At 42.0% G+C, this 22,632-nt stretch overlaps 1 protein-coding gene across 1 annotated transcript in view; it reads left to right on the forward strand.

Moving 5' to 3' along the window:
- The window catches only part of LOC128658209 (uncharacterized), a 140,163-nt gene that overhangs the window by 114,052 nt on the left and 3,479 nt on the right, over nt 1-22,632 (forward strand). The window contains exons 4-9 of the mRNA XM_053712739.1: nt 4,955-5,095; nt 8,229-8,420; nt 9,231-9,314; nt 15,620-15,738; nt 19,723-19,837; nt 21,431-21,514. Coding sequence (XP_053568714.1) covers nt 4,955-5,095; nt 8,229-8,420; nt 9,231-9,314; nt 15,620-15,738; nt 19,723-19,837; nt 21,431-21,514 — 735 coding nt within the window. The remainder of the gene's footprint in view (nt 1-4,954; nt 5,096-8,228; nt 8,421-9,230; nt 9,315-15,619; nt 15,739-19,722; nt 19,838-21,430; nt 21,515-22,632) is intronic.

Genomic DNA, 22,632 nt, shown 5'->3' on the forward strand with positions numbered 1-22,632 from the left:
TTTAGTGAGATGTGCTGCAGATATATTATTTAGTGAGATGTGCTGCAGAGATATCATGTAGTGAGATGTGCTGCAGAGATATATTGTACAGAGATGTGCTGCAGATATATCATGTAGTGAGATGTGCTGCAGAGATATATTGTACAGAGATGTGCTGCAGATATATCATGCAATGACGTGCTGCAGATATATCATTTAGTGAGATGTGCTGCAGAGATATATTGTACAGAGATGTGCTGCAGATATATCATGCAATGACGTGCTGCAGATATATAATTTAGTGAGATGTGCTGCAGAGATATATTGTACAGAGATGTGCTGCAGATATATCATGCAATGACGTGCTGCAGATATATCATTTAGTGAGATGTGCTGCAGATATATTATTTAGTGAGATGTGCTGCAGATATATGATGCAGTGAGATGTGCTGCAGATATAGGATGTAGTGAGATGTACTGCAGATATATGATGTAGTGAGATGTGCTGCAGAGATATATTGTACAGAGATGTGCTGCAGATATATCATTTAGTGAGATGTGCTGCAGATATATTATTTAGTGAGATGTGCTGCAGATATATGATGTAGTGAGATGTGCTGCAGAGATATATTGTACAGAGATGTGCTGCAGATATATTATTTAGTGAGATGTGCTGCAGATATATTATTTAGTGAGATGTGCTGCAGATATATGATGTAGTGAGATGTGCTGCAGATATATGATGTAGTGAGATGTGCTGTAGGTATATGATGTTATGAGATGTGCTGTAGGTATATGATGTTATGAGATGTCCAGCAGATATGTGGGGTAGTGAGATGTGATATATGATATAGTGAGATGTGCTGCAGATATATGATGTAGTGAGATGTGCTGCAGAGCTATGATGTAGTGAGATGTGCTGCAGAGCTATGATGTAGTGAGATGTGCTGCAGAATATTATGTAGTGAGATGTGCTGCAGATATATGATGTATTGATATATGCGGCAGATATATGATGTAGTGAGATGTGCTGCAGAGATATGATGTAGTGAGATGTGCTGAAGATATATTATTTAGTGAGATGTGCTGCAGATATATGATGTAGTGAGATGTGCTGAAGATATATTATTTAGTGAGATGTGCTGCAGATATATGATGTAGTGAGATGTGCTGCAGAATATTATGTAGTGAGATGTGCTGCAGATATATGATGTATTGATATATGCGGCAGATATATGATGTAGTGAGATGTGCTGCAGAGATATGATGTAGTGAGATGTGCTGCAGGGATATGATGTAGTGAGATGTGCTGCAGAGTTTAATGTAGTGAGATGTGCTGCAGATATATGATGTATTGATATATACGCTGCAGATATATGATGTAGTGAGATGTGCTGCAGAGATATGATGTAGTGAGATGTGCTGCAGGGATATGATGTAGTGGGATGTGCTGCAGAGATATGATGTAGTGAGATGTGTTGCAGGGATATGATGTAGTGAGATGTGCTGCAGGGATATGATGTAGTGAGATGTGCTGCAGGATTATGATGTAGTGAGATGTGCTGCAGGGATATGATGTAGTGGGATGTGCTGCAGAGATATGATGTAGTGAGATGTGTTGCAGGGATATGATGTAGTGAGATGTGCTGCAGGGATATGATGTAGTGAGATGTGCTGCAGAGATATGATGTAGTGAGATGTGCTGCAGGGATATGATGTAGTGAGATGTGCTGCAGGGATATGATGTAGTGAGATGTGCTGCAGGGATATGATGTAGTGAGATCTGCTGCAGATATATGATGTAATGAGATGTGCTGCAGATATATGATGTAATGAGATGTGCTGCAGATCAGATATATGATGTAGTGAGATGTGCATGTGCTGCAGGGATATGATGCAGTGAGATGTGCTGCAGGGATATGATGTAGTGAGATGTGCTGCAGGGATAGGATGCAATGAGATCTGCTGCAGATATATGATGTAATGAGATGTGCTGCAGATATATGTTGTAATGAGATGTGCTGCAGATATATGTTGTAATGAGATGTGCTGCAGATATATGTTGTAGTGAGATGTGATGCAGTTATATGATTTAGTGAGATGTGCTGCAGGGATATGATGTAGTGAGATGTGCTGCAGGGATATGATGTAGTGAGATGTGCTGCAGGGATAGGATGCAATGAGATCTGCTGCAGATACATGATGTAATGAGATGTGCTGCAGAATATTATGTAGTGAGATGTGCTGCAGATATATGATGTATTGATATATGCTGCAGATATATGATGTAGTGAGATGTGCATGTGCTGCAGGGATATGGTGTAGTGAGAAGTGCTATAGGATGCAATGAGATGTGCTGCAGATATATGATGTAATGAGATGTGCTGCAGTTATATGATTTAGTGAGATGTGCTGCAGAGATATGATGTAGTGAGATGTGCTGCAGTTATATGATTTAGTGAGATGTGCTGCAGATATATGATGTAATGAGATGTGCTGCAGTTATATGATTTAGTGAGATGTGCTGCAGATATATGATGTAATGAGATGTGCTGCAGTTATATGATTTAGTGAGATGTGCTGCAGATATATGATGTAATGAGATGTGCTGCAGTTATATGATTTAGTGAGATGTGCTGCAGAGATATGATGTAGTGAGATGTGCTGCAGTTATATGATTTAGTGAGATGTGCTGCAGGGATATGATGTAGTGAGATGTGCTGCAGGGATATGATGTAGTGAGATGTGCTGCAGGGATATGATGTAGTGAGATGTGCTGCAGGGATATGATGCAATGAGATCTGCTGCAGATATATGATGTAATGAGATGTGCTGCAGAATATTATGTAGTGAGATGTGCTGCAGATATGATGTAGTGAGATGTGCTGCAGGGATATGATGTAGTGAGATGTGCTGCAGGGATATGATGTAGTGAGATGTGCTGCAGGGATATGATGTAGTGAGATGTGCTGCAGGGATATGATGTAGTGAGATGTGCTGCAGGGATATGATGTAGTGAGATGTGCTGCAGGGATATGATGTAGTGAGATGTGCTGCAGGGATATGATGCAATGAGATCTGCTGCAGATATATGATGTAATGAGATGTGCTGCAGAATATTATGTAGTGAGATGTGCTGCAGATATGATGTAGTGAGATGTGCTGCAGGGATATGGTGTAGTGAGAAGTGCTATAGGATGCAATGAGATCTGCTGCAGATATGATGTAGTGAGATGTGCTGCAGTTATATGATTTAGTGAGATCTGCTGCAGATATACAATGTATTGAGATGTGCTGCAGATATGATGTAGTGAGATGTGCTGCAGTTATATGATGTAGTGAGATGTGCTGCAGATATGATGTAGTGAGATGTGCTGCAGATATGATGTAGTGAGATGTGCTGCAGTTATATGATTTAGTGAGATGTGCTGCAGTTATATGATTTAGTGAGATGTGCTGCAGAGATATGATGTAGTGAGATGTGCTGCAGATATACAATGTATTAAGATGTGCTGCAGATATGATGTAGTGAGATGTGCTGCAGTTATTTGATGTAGTGAGATGTGCTGCAGATATGATGTAGTGAGATGTGCTGCAGATATGATGTAGTGAGATGTGCTGCAGTTATATGATTTAGTGAGATGTGCTTCAGTTATATGATTTAGTGAGATGTGCTGCAGAGATATGATGTAGTGAGATGTGCTGCAGATATACAATGTATTAAGATGTGCTGCAGATATGATGTAGTGAGATGTGCTGCAGTTATATGATGTAGTGAGATGTGCTTCAGATATGATGTAGTGAGATGTGCTGCAGATATGATGTAGTGAGATGTGCTGCAGATATGATGTAGTGAGATGTGCTGCAGATATGATGTAGTGAGATGTGCTTCAGATATGATGTAGTGAGATGTGCTGCAGGGTTGCCACCCATCCCTTAAAATACAGAACACTTATAAGTTACACATTCTGCAGGGAGGAATATGAATCATGCTGTCCAGAAACACAATGGGGCATATGTATCAAGCTCCAAATGGAGGTTGACGCCCCGTGTTTCTGGCGAGCCTGCAGCAGTGGTGACAAAGACCGCTGCTCCATAACCCTGTCCGTCTGCTCTGAGCAGGCGGACAGACATTGCCGCAATTCAACCCGATCGAGTACGATCGGGTTGATTGACACCCCCTGCTGGTGGCCTATTGGCCGCGAGTCTACAGGGGGCGGAGTTGCACCAGCAGCTCTTGTGAGCTGCTGGTGCAATGCTGAATACGGCGAGCGTATTGCTCTCCGTATTCAGCGAGGTCTTGCGGACCTGATCCGCAGTGTCAGATCAGGTCCGCCAGACCTTGATAAATATGGGCCCATACATGTTCCTCCCTGCACACCCTGCAGCATGTGTAACTCATAAGGAAACCATGGCTGCAGAGATATATAATGTACAGATATGTGATGCAGACTAACAGCAGTATTGGGATAATGTGATTTTCTGGGATACCTCTGACAGCAGGAGAAATATATAGTTTTTTTTCAGTACCCTATAGACAGTTGGACCATTAGACAGGTGCCAGGGGCCCTCACAGATATTCAGGTTTATACAAATGATTCATGTGTAATAAAGACTGACACATTGTCTTGTGAATTATTTTGTATTTTTTAAGTAAAAGTGACATATATGAGTTGTCTGATAAGATGCCTGTGGGGCTTCTGGAATTGCTTTTGGATTTGTTTTCTGCAGCCAGGGGGTATTTTGGCCTGTGCCTAGGGCAGCAATATTTAGTGGAAGGGTAGCACAGTTCTGGATGTTTTTTTATGGCATGATGCTTTTACAATCCTACTGTTTGGTTGTCAGCAGGTTTCCCAGTGCCTTAGACAGCGAGCACATGACTCAATACACCTCTGAGATTATGGCCATAGAGCAGCGCTACACGATTCTATGTTGTTGCTTTATTAATACAATGTCACTAATGTGTCTTGTGCAGGCTGAGACGTGGGTACGAGGCAAGCTGCATGACCTGGCAGACAGATGTGACACCAGCCCTCTGCAAGACTGGGAGCAAGGGACACTTACCTTACTGAGTGACATCAGGGCGTATGAGCACACCATCATGAGACTCACCCAGGTACAGGGAGGTGCATCAGGTTGTGTATAAAGGGCTTTGGGGATATTTATTTTGGTGACACAAATAACTCAGTAGATACATTGTCTACTAAAGAAATAGTTGTCATTTTTTTCATATTTGTGTAGTTTCTATCAGCAATTAAGTACTGAAATGCAAAACACATACAAAATGAATGCTTCAAAAGCAAGCAAACTTCTAGAACCCTGGTATGTATGTTTATCTTATCTCCCGTATCTGTGGCTAATTAAATCTGGCTGTAAATGAGTATGCCTACTGCTCTAAGTAATTACAATGTCCCCCAAAGCCAGCCCTTCTATTAAAGTGAATGTAAAGTTTAATGAATAAGTGCCCTTTTTTTTTTTAAATACTCTTAAAGAAAGGGGGCACTTTCATTCATTAAACTTTACAATAAAACTTTTTTACAACACATTTGCTTTATGAAAAGCAGATCAACGATCTTCCGCCTGCAGCTCCTGCTGTAGTTAGCACAGCGATGATGAATCCGGGTTCCTCCAATCGTTGTGTGCCCATTTTGGCGTCCATTAACTAAATTATTCCTATTTAAAACTAAATACTTACCTGTAAAATAAACCCTAAGATAGCTACAATGTAATTAATAATTACATTGTAGCTATTTTAGGATTTATATTTATTTTACAGGTAACTTTGTATTTATTTTAACTAGGTAGAATAGTTATTAAATAGTTATTAACTATTTAATAACTACCTAGCTAAAAGAAATACAAAATTACCTGTAAAATAAATCCTAACCTAAGTTACAATTAAACCTAACACTACACTGTAGGATTAAATAGGATTAATTTAGTTAATAAGAGAAATATTATTTAGATTTATTTAATTAATATTTAAGTTAGGGGGGTGCTAGGGTTAGTGTTAGACTTAGGTTTAGGGGTTAATAAATTTATTACAGTGGAGGCAGTGTAGGGGGGGGCAGGATAGGGGTTAATAAATTTATTATAGGTGGCGACGGTGTAGGGGGGGCAGATTAGGGGTTAATAATTTTAATATAGGTAGCAGCGGGGTCCGGGAGCAGCGGTTTAAGGGTTAAACAATTTATTTAGTTGCGGCAGGGTCCGGGATCGGCAGGATAGGGGTTAATAACTTTATTATAGGTGGCGACGGTGTAGGGGGGGCAGGATAGGAGTTAATAAATTTATTATAGTGGCGGCGGTGTAGGGGGGCAGGATAGGGGTTATTAGGTATAATGTAGGTGGCGGCGGTGTCCGGGAGCGGCGGTTTAGGGGTTAATACATATATTATAGTTGCGGCGGGGACCGGGAGCGGCGGTTTAGGGGTTAACATATTTATTATTGCTTGCGGTGGGCTCCGGGAGCGGCGGTTTAGCGGGTAATGCATTAATTTAGTTGCGGCAGTGTAGGGGGGCAGATTAGGGGTGTTTAGACTCGGGGCACATGTTAGGGTGTTAGGTGTAGACAGCTCCCATAGGAATCAATGGGATGTCGGGCAGCAGCGAACATGAGCTTTCGCTATGGTCAGACTCCCATTGATTCCTATGGGATCCGCCGCCTCCAGGGCGGCGGTTTGAAAACCAGGTACACTGGGCCGGAAAAGTGCCAAGCGTACCTTCTAGTTTTTTGATAACTAGCAAAAGTAGTCAGATTGTGCCGAACTTGTGTGCGGAACATCTGTAGTGACGTAAGAATCGATCTGTGTCGGACTTTGCCCGTCGGATCGAAGCTTACGTCACTATATTCTACTTTTGCCGGTGTCTAGGGCTTGATAACTAAGGCGAATCAGCTTCGCCACAAATACGCTGCGGAATTCCAGCGTATTTCAGGTTGACGGCTTGATAACTAGGGGCCTATTTCTCAAAAAGTCTTAAATCTGTGCTGTGCCACAGACTGGCTGGACTCTCCAATCAATGTTCAAATGCACAGATCGATCCCAAGTGATATTCTCACGAATATTTCAAAGTCATATGCGTTCTATATGTTACTTGGATGTACGTTGGTTGTATTCACCTATATACGGTCTTGCAGTTTAAATCGTATATCGTGTACACTTCAAAGTTACTGTGGTTCATTTGTGGTTTGTACTCACTTTTCTTCGGCTTTCCAGCCTGTTGTTACTCACTGTATATTTTCGGCGTTAATAAAGATATGCTCAGATACACGATTACTGGATCAAAGCTGATATCTATAAGAGGCGCCAAACTATCCAAAAAAGTCCAATGTGCAATAGAAATAATATATAATAATAATATAATAATATTGTATTGTTTTATTTAAATGAATTGTATCCATGGACAGCGCTGCGGAATATGTTGGCGCTTAATAAATAAAAAATAAAATCAGTAGAAATATATAAAAAAAAATAATCAATAAAAATAATTAAAAATAAAATTAAAATTATATAAATTTAGGCACAAAAAATAAATAAAAAGCAAGAGTAGTCAGATTAATAAAAATGATTCGACCAATGATATATATAGGTGTGTATAGGAGTATGATGATATCATGTAAAGTCCAAAATATAAGAGAATCCTCAGAGAAAAATCAGGGCACAAGGCGATGTCCAGGTTATCTCGCACCTCTAGGCAGCTCCTCTAAAGTGTGAAGCCCAAACACAGGAAGAAATCTAAGATACAAAAGGTAGAGGGTGTCACATAGTGCAGATCAGCAAGTCACACAAGTTTATATCTAAAGCAGAAGTCAATCTTACTCACTTGGTGGAAAGCACATATGTGCTATACAAGCCGGCGGAACCATATAAGTCGTCCGGCTAAAGATCTGCCTGAGATTCTGCCGGACGACTTATATGGTTCCGCCGGCTTGTATAGCACATATGTGCTTTCCACCAAGTGAGTAAGATTGACTTCTGCTTTAGATATAAACTTGTGTGACTTGCTGATCTGCACTATGTGACACCCTCTACCTTTTGTATCTTGTTAAAGGGTGTTCCTGCACCAGTATTAACCACAATGAACTGTTGTCTGCTGCTTGCCTTTGTACTCTGCCCCTTTAAATCCTCCCATTTGCACCTGGTTCTGGGCAGAGCACAGAATGCATAAAGAAGGACTGACTGCTTCGTTCTCTGTAATTTGAATCTGATACAACACTGAGTTCAAATAAGCCAATATTCTTCACTATAGATGGGCGAAAATCTAACAAAAAGCCAAACACCAAGTGCAGAGACTGTGCAAACTCAGCTACAGACCCTGAGGGACCAATGGCTGCTCCTGAAGCAAACAGCAACCAATCAGAGCAAAGCACTGAGCGGAGCCAAGACCCTGCAGGAGTTTAACAAGAAGGCGGATGAACTGGAGATGTGGATGAGAGAGAAGGTAAGAAAAACCTAGGTAATGGGTGTGATAGGTAATGGGTGTGATAGGTAATGGGTGTGATAGGTAATGGGCGTGATAGGCAATGGGCGTGATAGGCAATGGGCGTGATAGGCAATGGGCGTGATAGGCAATGGGCGTGATAGGCAATGGGCGTGATAGGCAATGGGCGTGATAGGCAATGGGCGAGATAGGTAATGGGCGTGATAGGCAATGGGCGTGATAGGAAATGGGCGTGATAGGCAATGGGCGTGATAGGCAATGGGCGTGATAGGCAATGGGCGTGATAGGCAATGGGCGTGATAGGCAATGGGCGAGATAGGTAATGGGCGTGATAGGCAATGGGCGTGATAGGAAATGGGCGTGATAGGCAATGGGCGTGATAGGCAATGGGCGTGATAGGCAATGGGCGAGATAGGTAATAGGTGTGGTAGGTAATGGGTGTGATAGGTAATGGGTGTGATAGGCAATGGGCGTGATAGGCAATGGGCGAGATAGGTAATAGGTGTGGTAGGTAATGGGTGTGATAGGTAATGGGTGTGATAGGCAATGGGCGTGATAGGCAATGGGCGAGATAGGTAATAGGTGTGGTAGGTAATGGGTGTGATAGGTAATGGGTGTGATAGGCAATGGGCGTGATAGGCAATGAGCGTGATAGGCAATGGGCGTGATAGGCAATGGGCATGATAGGCAATGGGCGAGATAGGTAATGGGCATCACATTGTAGTGGCACACTCTAAAAACCCATTAAGTCTATTTGTTTATATTTCTTCTACCAACACTATAACTTGATCCCTCCATTGTTGTTTCCAGGAAGAGAGACCCTCTCTAAATCACCTTCTGGATGAGAGCAATGACAAGGTGCAGTTAACCCGTCGCATCCTGGACCTGAAGCAGGTGCGCATCATGCTTGTACCCATATACAATATGCCCTGCATAAACCTGTTCCTCATGCATACCAGCCATCCCTCTACAATGCTCCTTTAACCGGTCATTTGTTTAACACTACTAGAGCTGTGTTTGATCTTGCTGAAATGAGTAAAGCTAAAATAGAAGATCTACACAGTGTAAACCTGATTCTATTATTGTAGGGATACTGAGAAGAAACAGTTAACCCCTCCCCATTGGAGCCAAGTACCAGCAATAAGAGATTTTGCAAAACTGATCATTACAGTAGATGGGAAAGAGAGAGTGTTTGATTGTAATTGTTCCCTTTGTCAGTGGTAGGCTCCAGCTCTAAATGACTACACAATAACCTATGGCCTAGAGTCTTTATGGTACTAAGATATAAAGGGAAGCAGAGTTCTCAAAACACTCAGGGCTAGATTATAAGTGGTGCACAATCTATCGCTCCCGCTCGTGTGTTAACAGCGCTAGAGTAATGCTTTCTGCGCGTCTAGGGTAGAGCGCGTATTACAAGTTGAAAGTGAAAAGTATTTGCACAAGCGATAAATCAGCGCGCACAAAAAGCCGAAGTTAGAATATCGCGACCACGTTATCGTATTCACGCATAGAAGTCAAAGGAGCAAGAGAAGTGGAGAAAAACCGAACACCCTACTCGCTAAACATGAAAATATGACAATTTCACATAGCAGAGTTTATTTTATTTACTTATAAATACATTTTTCTAGATATTTCTGATGTTTTTATACATAGGTATAGATATATAAAATACTAACGAAATATCTATTACAAATACGTAAAACGTGTTCCCCTATGTGCAGAACAATGGGATGTGAAATATTTACAGTAAACACTTTATTAAATATGATTTCCCATGCTTTCATCTACTTGACAGCAAAGGGCTCCAATGCACTTATAAATCTATATAGTAACATAGTAACATAGTAACATAGTAACATAGTAACATAGTTGATGAGGTTGAAAAAAGACCAAAGTCTATAAAGTTCAACCTATACAAATCTAATATACTTACAAAAAAGCTCCAGATGAGCTTAAATTAATCCCACTAAAAGGTGACCCATTTAATACAAGCAATCATATCCATGAATTTTGTTTCTAACCAGAAATGTATCCAAACATTTTTTAAATGTATCTACGGTATTGGCATTCACTACCTCCTTTGGTAATGAGTTCCATAATTTTACAGTGAAAAAACGTTTCCGTTGCAGGAAATTCCTTTCTCCTTTCCTCCAACCTTAAATTGTGACCTCATGTCACAAACAATTTTTTTTGGAATAAACAGAGCTTCTGCCATCTCTGTATATGGGCCTTGAATATCCTAAATAATAAAAGGCCAAGTGTGTTTGTCCGAAGCTGTCATGCGCAGTAGAGACTATGCGCAAGGACAAACACACCTGGCTTTCCAACTGACCTGGTTGAATGGGCGTGGCCGGGCGGGTGCAGGGTGGGTTTGACCAGGTGGGTGCAACATGGGTGTGGCCGGGCGGTTGTGACATGGGCGTGGCCGGGCATGATGCGGGTGGGGCTAGATTGCTGAGAGACAGAGAAGTCTAAAGAGGGGGGATAGAGAGAGCAGAAGGATAGAGAGAGCAGAAGAGGGGGGATAGAGAGAGGGAGAGAGAGACAGCAAAAGAGAGAGGGGGAGAGAGACAGCAAAAGAGAGGGGGGATAGAGACAGCAAAAGAGAGGGGGGAGAGAGACAGCAAAAGAGAGGGGGGAGAGAGACAGCAAAAGAAAGGGGGGAGAGAGACAGCAAAAGAGAGGAGGGAGAGAGACAGCAAAAGAGAGGAGGGAGAGAGACCGCAAAAGAGAGGGGGGGGAGAGAGACAGCAAAAGAGAGGGGGGAGAGAGACAGCAAAAGAGAGGGGGAGAGAGACAGCAAAAGAAAGGGGGGAGAGTGCGCAAAAGAGAGGGGGGAGAGTGCACAAAAGAGAGGGGGAAGAGAGCGCAAAAGAGAAGGGGGAGAGAGCGCAAAAGAGAGGGGGGAGAGAGCGCAAAAGAGAGGGGGGATAGTGTGCAAAAGAGAGGGGGGGAGAGTGCGCAAAAGAGAGGGGGGGCGAGTGCGCAAAAGAGAGGGGGGGGAGAGAGCGCCAAAGAGAGGGGGGGGAGAGCGCCAAAGAGAGGGGGGGAGAGCATAAAAGAGAGGGGGGAGGGCGCAAAAGAGAGGGAGAGAGAGCACAAAAGAGACGGGGAGACAGCACAAAAGAGAGGGGGAGAGAGAGCAAAAGAGAGGGAGAGAGACAGCAAAAGAGAGGCGAGAGAGAGCAAACGACAGGAGAGAGAGAGCAAACGAGAGGAGAGAGAGCAAACGAGAGCGGGAAGAGAGAGAGCAAAAGAGAGGGGGAGAGACAGCAAAAGAGGGGGAGAGAGAGAGAGCAAAAGAGAGAGAGAGAGACAGCAAAAGAGGGGGAGAGAGAGCAAAAGAGAGGGGGGGGGGAGAGAGAGCAAAAGAGAGGGGGGGAGAGAGAGAGCAAAAAAGAGGGGAGAGAGAAATAGCAAAAAAGAGGGGAGAGAGAAATAGCAAAAGAGAGGGGAGAGAGAGAGCAAAAGAGAGGGGGGAGAGAGAGAGCAAAAGAGAGGGGGGAGAGAGCGCAAAAGAGAGGGGGGGAGAGAGAGCAAAAGAGGGGGGGGAGAGAGAGAGCAAAAGAGAGGGGGGAGAGAGGCAGCAAAAGAGAGGGGGAGAGAGACAGCAAAAGAGAGGGGGGAGAGTGCGCAAAAGAGAGGGGGGAGAGAGCGCAAAAGAGAGGGGGGAGAGACGCAAAAGAGAGGGGGGAGAGAGCGCAAAAGAGAGGGGGGATAGTGCGCAAAAGAGAGGGGGGTGAGTGCGCCAAAGAGAGGGGGGAGAGAGCGCCAAAGAGAGGGGGGAGAGAGCGCCAAAGAGAGGGGGGGAGAGCGTAAAAGAGAGGGGGAGAGAGCACAAAAGAGAGGGGGAGAGAGCACAAAAGAGAGGGGGAGACAGCGCAAAAGAGAGGGGGAGAGAGACAGCAAAAGAGAGGGGGAGAGTGCGCAAAAGAGAGGGGGGGAGAGTGCGCAAAAGAGAGGGGGGAGAGAGCGCAAAAGAAAGAGGGGAAAGAGCGCAAAAGAGAGGGGGGAGAGAGCGCAAAAGAGAGGGGGGATAGTGCGCAAAAGAGAGGGGGGAGAGTGCGCAAAAGAGATGGGGGCGAGTGCGCAAAAGAGAGGGGGGAGAAAGCGCCAAAGAGAGGGGAGAGAGAGCGCCAAAGAGAGGGTGGGAGAGTGTAAAAGAGAGGGGGGAGGGCGCAAAAGAGAGGGGGAGAGAGCACAAAAGAGAGGGGGAGACCGCGCAAAAGAGAGGGGGAGAGAGAGCAAAAGAGAGGGAGAGAGACAGCAAAAGAGAGGCGATAGAGAGCAAATGAGAGGAGAGAGAGAGCAAACGAGAGGAGAGAGAGCAAACGAGAGGGGGGAAGAGAGAGAGTAAAAGAGAGGGGGAGAGACAGCAAAAGAGGGGGAGAGAGAGAGAGCAAAAGAGAGAGAGAGACAGCAAAAGAGGGGGAGAGAGAGCAAAAGAGAGGGGGAGAGAGAGAGCAAAAGAGAGGGGGAGAGAGAGAGCAAAAGAGAGGGGGAGAGAAAGAGCAAAAGAGAGGGGGGAGAGAGAGCAAAAGAGAGGGGGGAGAGAGAGAGAGAGCAAAAGAGAGGGGGGGAGAGAGAGAGAGCAAAAGAGAGGGGAGAGAGAGAGCAAAAGAGAGGGGGAGAGAGAGAGCAAAAGAGAGGGGGGAGAGAGAGACCAAAAGAGAGGGGGGAGAGAGAGACCAAAAGAGAGGGGGGAGAGAGAGACCAAAAGAGAGGGGGAGAGAGAGAGCAAAAGAGAGGGGGGAGAGAGAGAGCAAAAGAGAGGGGGGAGAGAGAGAGCAAAAGAGAGGGGGGAGAGAGATCAAAAGAGAGGGGGGAGAGAGATCAAAAGAGAGGGGGAGAGAGAGAGCAAAAGAGATGGGGGAGAGAGAGAGCAAAAGAGAGGGGGGAGAGAGAGCAAAAGAGAAGGGAGAGAGAGAGAGAGAGAGCAAAAGAGAGGGGGGAGAGAGAGAGCAAAAGAGAGGGGGGAGAGAGAGCAAAAGAGAGGGGGGAGAGAGCAAAAGAGAGGGGGGGAGTGAGAGAGCAAAAGAGAGGGGAGAGAGACAGAGCAAAAGAGAGGGGGAGAGAGAGAGCAAAAGAGAGGGGGAGAGAGAGAGCAAAAGAGAGGGTAGAAAGAGACAGCAAAAGGGAGGGGGGATGGAGAGAGAGCAAGGGGTGGGACTGCTGTACTGCACAAAATGGCCCGTGTACACGGGCTTTAGGACTAGTATTTATATAAAGTAATGTCACCTCTCAAGCGCCTTTTTTCTAAAGAAAACAGACCCAGTTTGGTTAGCCTCTCCTCATACCTTAAATTCTCCATTCCCCTTTTTAGCTTTGTGGCCCTTCTCTGAACTTTTTCTAGTTCTGCAATATCTTTTTTTGCACGATTGGTCCCCAGAACTGCACTTCATACTCAAGGTGAGGTCTTACCAGGGATTTATATAGTGACAGAATTATGCTTTCCTCCCTTGAATCAATGTCTCTTTTAATACATGCTAGTATCTTATTAGCCTTTGTAGCCGCTGGCCTGCATTGTGCATCTATCTTTAGCTTGTTATCTATCACTACTCCCAAATCCCTTTCCTCCTCTGTTTGGCTAAGTCTAATAAATTGCCTGATTATTTTTACTTCCAAAATGTAGAAACTTGCATTTTCCCATATTAATTCTCATTTTCCATTTACCTGCCCATACTTCTAAAACTTTTGCTGATCCCTTTGTAACGAAAGTTCATCCTGCTCTGACATAATGACCTTACTTAACTTAGTATCATCTGCAAAAATAGAGATGTCGTTATTTATTCCTTGCTCCAAGTCATTTATAAAAATATTAAAAAGAACATGGACCAGTACTAACCCCTGGGGGACTCCACTGATTACCTTTGTCCAACCTGAGTATGATCCATTCACTACTACTCGTTGCTCCCTATCTTTTATCCAGTTATTTATCCATAAGCTTACATTTTCAGCTATTTCCAGTCCCTTCATTTTGTACATTAATCTCTCATGTGGCACTGTATCAAACACCTTTGCAAAATCTATCACATTAACTTATTCCCCTTTATCTATATTTTTACTTACTTCCTCGTAGAATCTAATTAGATTAGTTTGAAATGATCTATTTCTCATAAAACCATGCTGATTAGAACTCATAATCTTGTTTACACGAATATGATAATCAATATAATCCCTTATAATCCCTTCAAATATCTTCCCCACTATTGATGTCAGACTAACTGGTCTATAGCTTCCTGGATCATCCCTGCTTCCCTTTTTGAAGAGTGGCACCACATCAGCTTTACACCAATCCTTGGGTACCATGCCTGAGGATAATGAGTCTTGAAAAATTAAGAGTAGAGGTTTGTCTATAACAGTGCTAAGTTCCCTTAACACCCTTGGGTGTATTCCATCTGGGCCTGGAGTTTTATTTACCTTAATATTATCCATTTCCTGATATTCTCTTTACATAACCCAATTAATGGTATGGGCTGGCATGTACTAGTTTGTTCCAAAGTATCATCCAATGGCTCCTCTTTTGTGTATACTGAAGAAAAGACACTGGTTTAGTACCTCAGCCTTCTCCCTGTCACTGTTAATCATGCTACCCTTCACACATTTTAATGTACCTATATTGTCCTTCTTAGATTTTTTGCTATTTATGTACTTAAAGAACCCTTCAGGGCTAGACTTAGAATCCTTTACAATTAATCTTTAATTTTCAATTTTGGCTAATTTGATTGCTTTTTTGCATGCATTGTTACATTCCCTATAAACATGCTATGTTGAGTTGTATTTATTTATGTGTTTATATGTGAATATATGTCTGTAAATACATATATACACATATAAATACATATACACACACACACACACATATATATATATTTATATATACCTGTACATATACATATTTAGACACATGTGTATGTATCTCTATGTTAAAACCCTTTGCAGTAATCTAGCCCGCCATGATGTGAAGTTTGCAACCCATGTAGCTTCCACACATAACAAAGCCATATGGTTGGAGAAATCTCCATTTAAGTCAGTCTAGGTTATTTTTGCAGAATGTCATGCAATACTGGTACTGTCACGCTGGACATTGGTAGCTAAACAATAGACAAATAGCGTCTTTCTCTTTATAATCTTTTCACCCAGTTCATGTTTTTTTATTCACTTGTAAACTGACGTGTGTTCGTTTCCTGATTCTATAGGAACAGGTGCATTACAGAAACCTTCAGGAGAACATCAACAGTCTGGCCCAGAAGCTCGAGAAGCATGGGAGAGCGGAGAGTAAGGGGACGTCCACTAGGCGCAAGCACCTCAATAAGATGTAAGGGCTGGATGAGGAAGCATGAGAAAGTTGACCTCTGCATTGCATAAGACCTACATATCCTCTTGTGTTATTCCTCACCTTCCAACCTACAAAATATCTCTAGAACTGCACCTAATCTGTGGTAGACCCTAAACAACAAACACAACCATTCAGGGATGCTTAAAACCTATAGTAATCAATTTCAATAAATTCTCAGCTCAGACCCCCACCCCATTTTCTCATCAGCTCCCCTTGTACCCCATTTAGTATGTAAGCTCACATGCCCCCCTTGTCCTATATACCACCATAACAGATGGCAGATCACAAGCAGGGTCCTCTAGCCCTTCATCATTTTGTAATTGTTTATAATAATAAAAGGGTTATAGCTGACATTAGGGTTAGTGTTAGGGCTATGCTTACAGTTAGGGTTACAGCTTGGGTTATGGTTTAGGCTAGGATAATGTTTATTTATAGACATGTGCAATTCGTTTCAGATTGATTCGGAAATTCGGAGATTCGGATCGATCCGAATTAAAATACTGCTGAATTTACTGAATAAATCCGAATTAGTTTGGATTTATTCGGTAAATTCGGATGGCCATGGATTACACTAGTATTGTACAGTATATTAGATTATATCACTCTGCTATGGGTTACACCTAATATACAGTACATAATACTAGCCTAATACACAGCACACATACCGAATTTCCGAACCGAACCGAATCCAGCCGAATTTTTTCGAATCCAAATGAATCAGAAACGAATCCGAAACAAATTCATTCGAAGTTTTCCGAATTCAAATCAATCCGAAACGAAATTCAAAAAACTCTGAATCGATCCGAACCGAAACTAATTTTTTGATCATGCACATATCTATTTATTTATAGGTCTAAAGGCCAGAGTTATGTGTAGCATGAGGGTTATGTGTAAGGGTAAGGTTAGGACTTTCGTTATTATTATAGTAAGGGTTATGGATATGTTATGGATAGGGCTAGTTTATGTTTATGGGTAGGGTTAAGGTTAGCACTTTTGCTGGGATTATGGTTAGGATTATGTTTTGGGGTTATGTTTATGAGTAGGGTTATGTTTTGAGTAGGGTTATGTTTAAGGCTAAGGTTATGTTTGTGAGTAGGGTTATGTTTAGTGTTAGGGATAGGGTTATGTTTATGGCTAGGGCTAGGGTTATGTTTATGGGTAGGACTAGGGTTATGTTTATGGGTAGGACTAGGATTATGTTTATGGGTAGGACTAGAATTATGTTTATGGGTAGGGTTATGTTTATAAGTAGTGTTATGTTTATAAGTAGTGTTATGTTTATGAGTAGGGTTATGTTTATGCGTAGGGTTATGTTTGTGAGTAGGGCTATGTTTAGTGTTAGGGATAGGGTTATGTTTATGGATAGTACTGTGGTTATGTTTTTTGGATAGGGCTAGGGTTATGTTTATGGGAAGGACTAGGATTATGTTTATGGGTAGGGCTATGCTTATGGGAAGGGATTTATATGCAGGGCTAAGTTTATATTTAAGGGTAGGACTATGGTTATGTTTATAGATAGGACTTGGGTTAGGTTTATGGGAAGGGCTAGGGTTATGGGTAAGACTAAGGTTAAGTTTATGTTGAGGACTAGGGTTATGTTTATAGGTAGGGTTAGGTTTTGTGGATATAGCAAGGGTGGGCTTTGTTTATGAGTAGGGTTATGATTTTAGGTAGGGCTAGGGTTATGTTTATGAGTAGGGCTAGGGTTATGGTTATGTGTAGGACTAAGTTTATGGATAGGGTTATGTTTATGGGTTAGGCTAGGGTTATGGTTATGGGTAGGGTTATGGTTATGTGTGGGACTATGTTTATGGATAGGGCTAGGGTTATTGTTAAGGATAGGGTTATGGTTATGTGTAGGACTGTTTATGGATAGGGCTAAGGTTATGGTTATGTATAGGACTATGTTTATGGATAGGGCTAGGGTTATGTTTAATGGTTAGGTTAGGGTTAAGGAAAGGGTTATGTTTATGGGTTAGGCTAGCGTTATGGGTAGGGTTATGTTTATGAATAGGGCTAGGGTTATGTTTATGGATAGAGCTAGGGTTAAGTTTATGAGTAGGGTTATGTTTATGGATAGGGCTAGGGTTGTTTATAGTTAGGGTTCGTTTTATGGATATAGCAAGGGTGGAATATGTTTATGAGTAGGGTTATGATTTTAGGTAGGGCTAGGGTAATGTTTATGAGTAGGGCTAGGGTTATGGTTATGTGTAGGACTATGTTTATGGATAGGGCTGGGGTTATGTTTATGAGTAGGGTTATGTTTATGAGTAAATCTAGGTTATGTTAAGGGCTAGTGTTATTGTTATGGGTAGGGCAAGAATTATGTTTATGGATAGGGCTGGGGTCATGTTTATGAGTAGGGTTATGGTTATGTAAAGGACTTTGTTTATGGATAGGGCTGGGGTTATGTTTATGTGTAGGGTTATATTTATGGATATGTTATAGTTATTTTTAGTGTTAGGGCTAGGGTTATGTTTATGAGTAGGGTTATGTTTATGGATTGAACTAGGGTTATATTTATGGATAGGATTATGTTTATGGGTAGCGTTATGTTTATGAATAGGGCTAGGTCTATGTTTATGGATAGAGCTAGGATTATGTTTATGAGTAGGGTTATGTTTATGGATAAAGCTAGGGTTATGTTTATGGATAGAGCTGGGGTTATGTTTATGAGTAGGGTTATGTTTATGGCTAGGTTTAGGGTTATGGGTAGAGGGTTATGTTTATAAGTAGGGTAATGTTTATGAGTAGGGTTATGTTTATGGGTAGGGCTAGGGTTATGGTTATGGGTAGGGTTATGTTTATGGATAGGTATAGGGTTATGTTTATAAGTAAGGCTAGGGTTATGCTTATGAGTAGGGTTATGTTTATAGATAGATAAAGTGTTATGTTTATGAGTAGGGTTATGTTTATAGATAGGTATAGGGTTATGTTTATGAGTAGGGTTATGTGACAGACTGACTGGTACCCCGAATAAGTACCTCCATCAGAACACTTCCCTTGTCCTGGACATCCCTTTATCCAGAACAATAGCTCCTGGTATCTCCTTTTAACTGCAGTCTAAAGTTATAGAGGTGAACAGAACTGAGGCAACACTCAGGGGGCTGAACACAAAATTAACACTTTATTTAAAAACAGCACACATTTTTATCCACCCTGGCATTCCAGAGTCACAGAGCTTCAGGTTACAGAGGGAATTGGTTAAACTGTAAAGCAAACCTCTAACAATTGTCTATTTACAGGTGAAACAGATTAACATATCAAGTTAATTAACTGGGGAAGGAAGTTTACTCAGACAATCTGATTTTGGGCAGTCTAGTTAACATAATCACACAGGAACACAATCAGTTTACCGAGACAGACTCCACAATCAGATCTGAAACGTAAATCAAATACATTTTATTAAAAAATATAAAAACAGCTCTTATTAACTATTAAGTCCTTTATGCCCACTTGGTTTATAGAGTCACAATTGCTCCCACAATGGGCACTCACACCCTGTACCCATCCTGTATTTATGGATACAGGGTGACATGGACATAAGACAGAGTTATGAAAGTTCCATGCAGTCTCTGGGTATCCTTAAGCCCATGTACCCCCTGACCAAAGAATATTCCATAACAGGCCCTCAGATCTTGGTGACTCACGTCACAGGTTATGTTTATAGATAGGGCTAGGGTTATGGCTATGGTTAAGGAGAAGTAATGCATTGCAGCCTACTCTTAGGGAGGGGTTTACAAGTATTTTCACCATTAATTAAAATCTTGCCTGTGATGATGGGGAGCAGATGACATTGCTGTGTTCACATTTAGTCACTTGGGACAATGTAATGCAATGTAGTCCATGGTATTTATCGTGCAGACAACCATACCATCATGCTGCTACTAACAGGAGCTCTCATGACCACTGGGAGATGACCAGTTTCCCCCTGTCAGTAACCTCATCTCCTTATTCCCACAGGTGGCTGAAGCTACAGGACACCCTGCAGGAGCACCAGCAAACACTGCAGCTTGCCCTGGACGCAGCCTCCCTCTGGCAGCAATCGGACACCATCCTGAGAGCCATAGAGGATAAGGTAAGTGTAGGAAGTGTTCTGGGTATGCACAGTTCAGTATATGGGCTAGACAAGCTTTTATTTAAGTGCCCTGTGACTGCATCATCACTAAACCCCTTCTTCTGATGTGTAAATATTTAGCAGCCTATTACCCTGCAGATAGCTAGTGCTTCAATCCTTGTTCTTTATTTCTCAACATACTAAGAACTAATACGCACTGAGCTGAATTACAAGTGGAGCACAAATTAGTGCTCCTGCTCACACTTTAACTTCGCTAGACAGACCTAACACCTATACTCGCCCGCAAACACGATGAGAAGTGAGATCCTAACGGTCGGATGTAGTGGCGTGAAAAGACAGGATGGACTGTGATTAACGCTTACTGAGCTGGTAATATAACGAAGTGCATATACAAGCAGGTGGGATCTTAAGTGCAGTTTTAATTACTGCGTCAGTTTGTACCTGTGGAAACCGAACAAGATTTAAAAGTTTGGCTCAAATTTGTGGTTGATAAGCTTACTTGAAAGCCGTGGACATATTTGTTACACGTTTCCGTTTGGAGAATTATTTCCACATACGTTACTACATATCAAGGAATCAGTGTTAAAATTCACAATTTTTGCAACAGAAGTTGCCGTTGTTAATTTTTCTAGCACAAGAACTTTTGCATCTTTGTATTGTCTTAAGGTTACATTCATTGTGAATCTATGTATATGTTCGCATTTAGACTAGCTTTCAGCTTGCTTAATATTGTTTAGTATAAAAGCTTGGTGGTACCACCCTTATTAAGAATGTTCCTTGGTTTTATTTATGTACAGACATCAATTTTGATGATCTGAGGGAGAAAATCTCTATAAATAAATGTGACTTATTTGAATTAAGAGTGCTGAATACCCTTACTTTTAATAGGGGTAGGGGTATTATACCCCCCTCCAAAAACCTCTTTCTTCTCTGGTTTAATTTGTTAAAATATTTTGCATTAAGGGTCTGCACCATTTTTGCTTAATAGAGGATGTAATAAATAAATATAATTCTCTCCGTATAGAGCGATTTTGAAAGTCACAAATCACAACAATCTCTTTCCAAACAATTTGGTTATAATATATATATATACTTTTTATGCATTATTTTTATTTAATACTTTTTATTAGACAGTGTTATTATGAGTATAACTGTACTGTACAATGTGTTTTTGATGTGTTTTGTGCAACTTTTTTGTCTCATGTAACAATTAACCAGAGCTCTGATATTGCCCCAACTCGACGTGCGTTAAATTACTTTAAACTTTTAATACATGCGCTAATTACGATGCAGCAAAGAGCCGCCATAAACCTCTTATCGGTTGCAGAGAAACAGTTAGCTCGCCCCTTGTAGTCTAGCCCACTGTGTGTAATTCCAGTACTAATTTAGTGTCACAGATCTCTGACTGACCCACTATTTGTTCCCAGGCCCTGGCTCATAGCCATTAAACTTGCACAGAGAACTTATAGTAATAATGATTTTAATTGCATTTGATCTCTATATTCCAGGGATCACTTGTTGCACCACTGTATGACCCTGATGGAGATAAGTCTTTATATTAATCATTTAAAACAAATGTTGTTTCATACGTAGATGAATATGGCTACTGCTGTAAATGGAGAGGACTCTGAGAAGCACAAAACCCGAGATATCAGGGACATCGCTGGCCAGATCATGGTAAGATAATGCAGGCGCTAGACTTTAAGTGCCAAGTGTCACACTAATATGGGTTGCGCCCTTTATCTGTTTCTGTAGCAGATGCAGCGGATAAAGTTACTGATGGGCACTTACATGAGTAACAGGCAGTTAGGCAGTTAAACACAATTGTATCATGTCCCTAAAGAACTTAGTCAAACACACAAGGTGTGTGTGTGTGTGTGTGTGTATATATATATAGAGAGAGATAGATAGATAGATAGATAGATAGATAGATAGATAGATAGACATACACACACACACAGTATCTTACAAAAGTGAGTACACCCCTCACATTTTTGTAAATATTTTATTATATCTTTTCATGCGACAACACTGAAGAAGAAGAAATGACACTTTGTTACAATGTAAAGTAGTGAGTGTACAGTCTGTATAACAGTGTAAATTTTCTATCCCCTCAAAATAACTCAACACACAGCCATTAATGTCTAAACTGTTGACAACAACAATGAGTACACCCCTAAGTGGAAATGCCCAAATTGGGCCCAAAGTGTCAATATTTTGTGTGGCCACCATTATTTTCCAGCACTGCCTTAACCCTCTTGGGCATGGAGTTCACCAGAGCTTCACAGGTTGCCACTGGAGTCCTCTTCCACTCTTCCATGACGACATCATGGAGCTGGTAGATGTTAGAAACCTTGCACTCCCCCACCTTCCGTTTGAGGATGCTCCAGAGATGCTCAATAGGGTTTAGATCTGGAGACATGCTTGGCCAGCCCATCACCTTTACCCTCAGCTTCTTTAGCAAGGCAGTGGTCGTCTTAGAGGTGTGTTTGGGGTCGTTATCATGTTGGAATACTGCCCTGCGGCCCAGTCTCTGAAGGGAGGGGATCATGCTCTGCTTTAGTATGTCACAGTACATGGTGGCATTCATGGTTCCCTCAATGAACGGTAGCTCCCCAGTGCCAGTAGCACTCATGCAGGCCCAGACCGTGACACTGCCACCACCATGCTTGACTGTAGGCAAGACACACTTGTCTTTTTACTCCTTGCCTGGTTGCCACCACACACGCTTGACACCATCTGAACCAAATAAGTTTATCTTGGTCTAATCGGACCACAGGACATGGTTCCAGTAA

This window comes from Bombina bombina, chromosome 4 (assembly GCF_027579735.1).
Source record: "Bombina bombina isolate aBomBom1 chromosome 4, aBomBom1.pri, whole genome shotgun sequence".
NCBI lineage: Eukaryota > Metazoa > Chordata > Amphibia > Anura > Bombinatoridae > Bombina > Bombina bombina.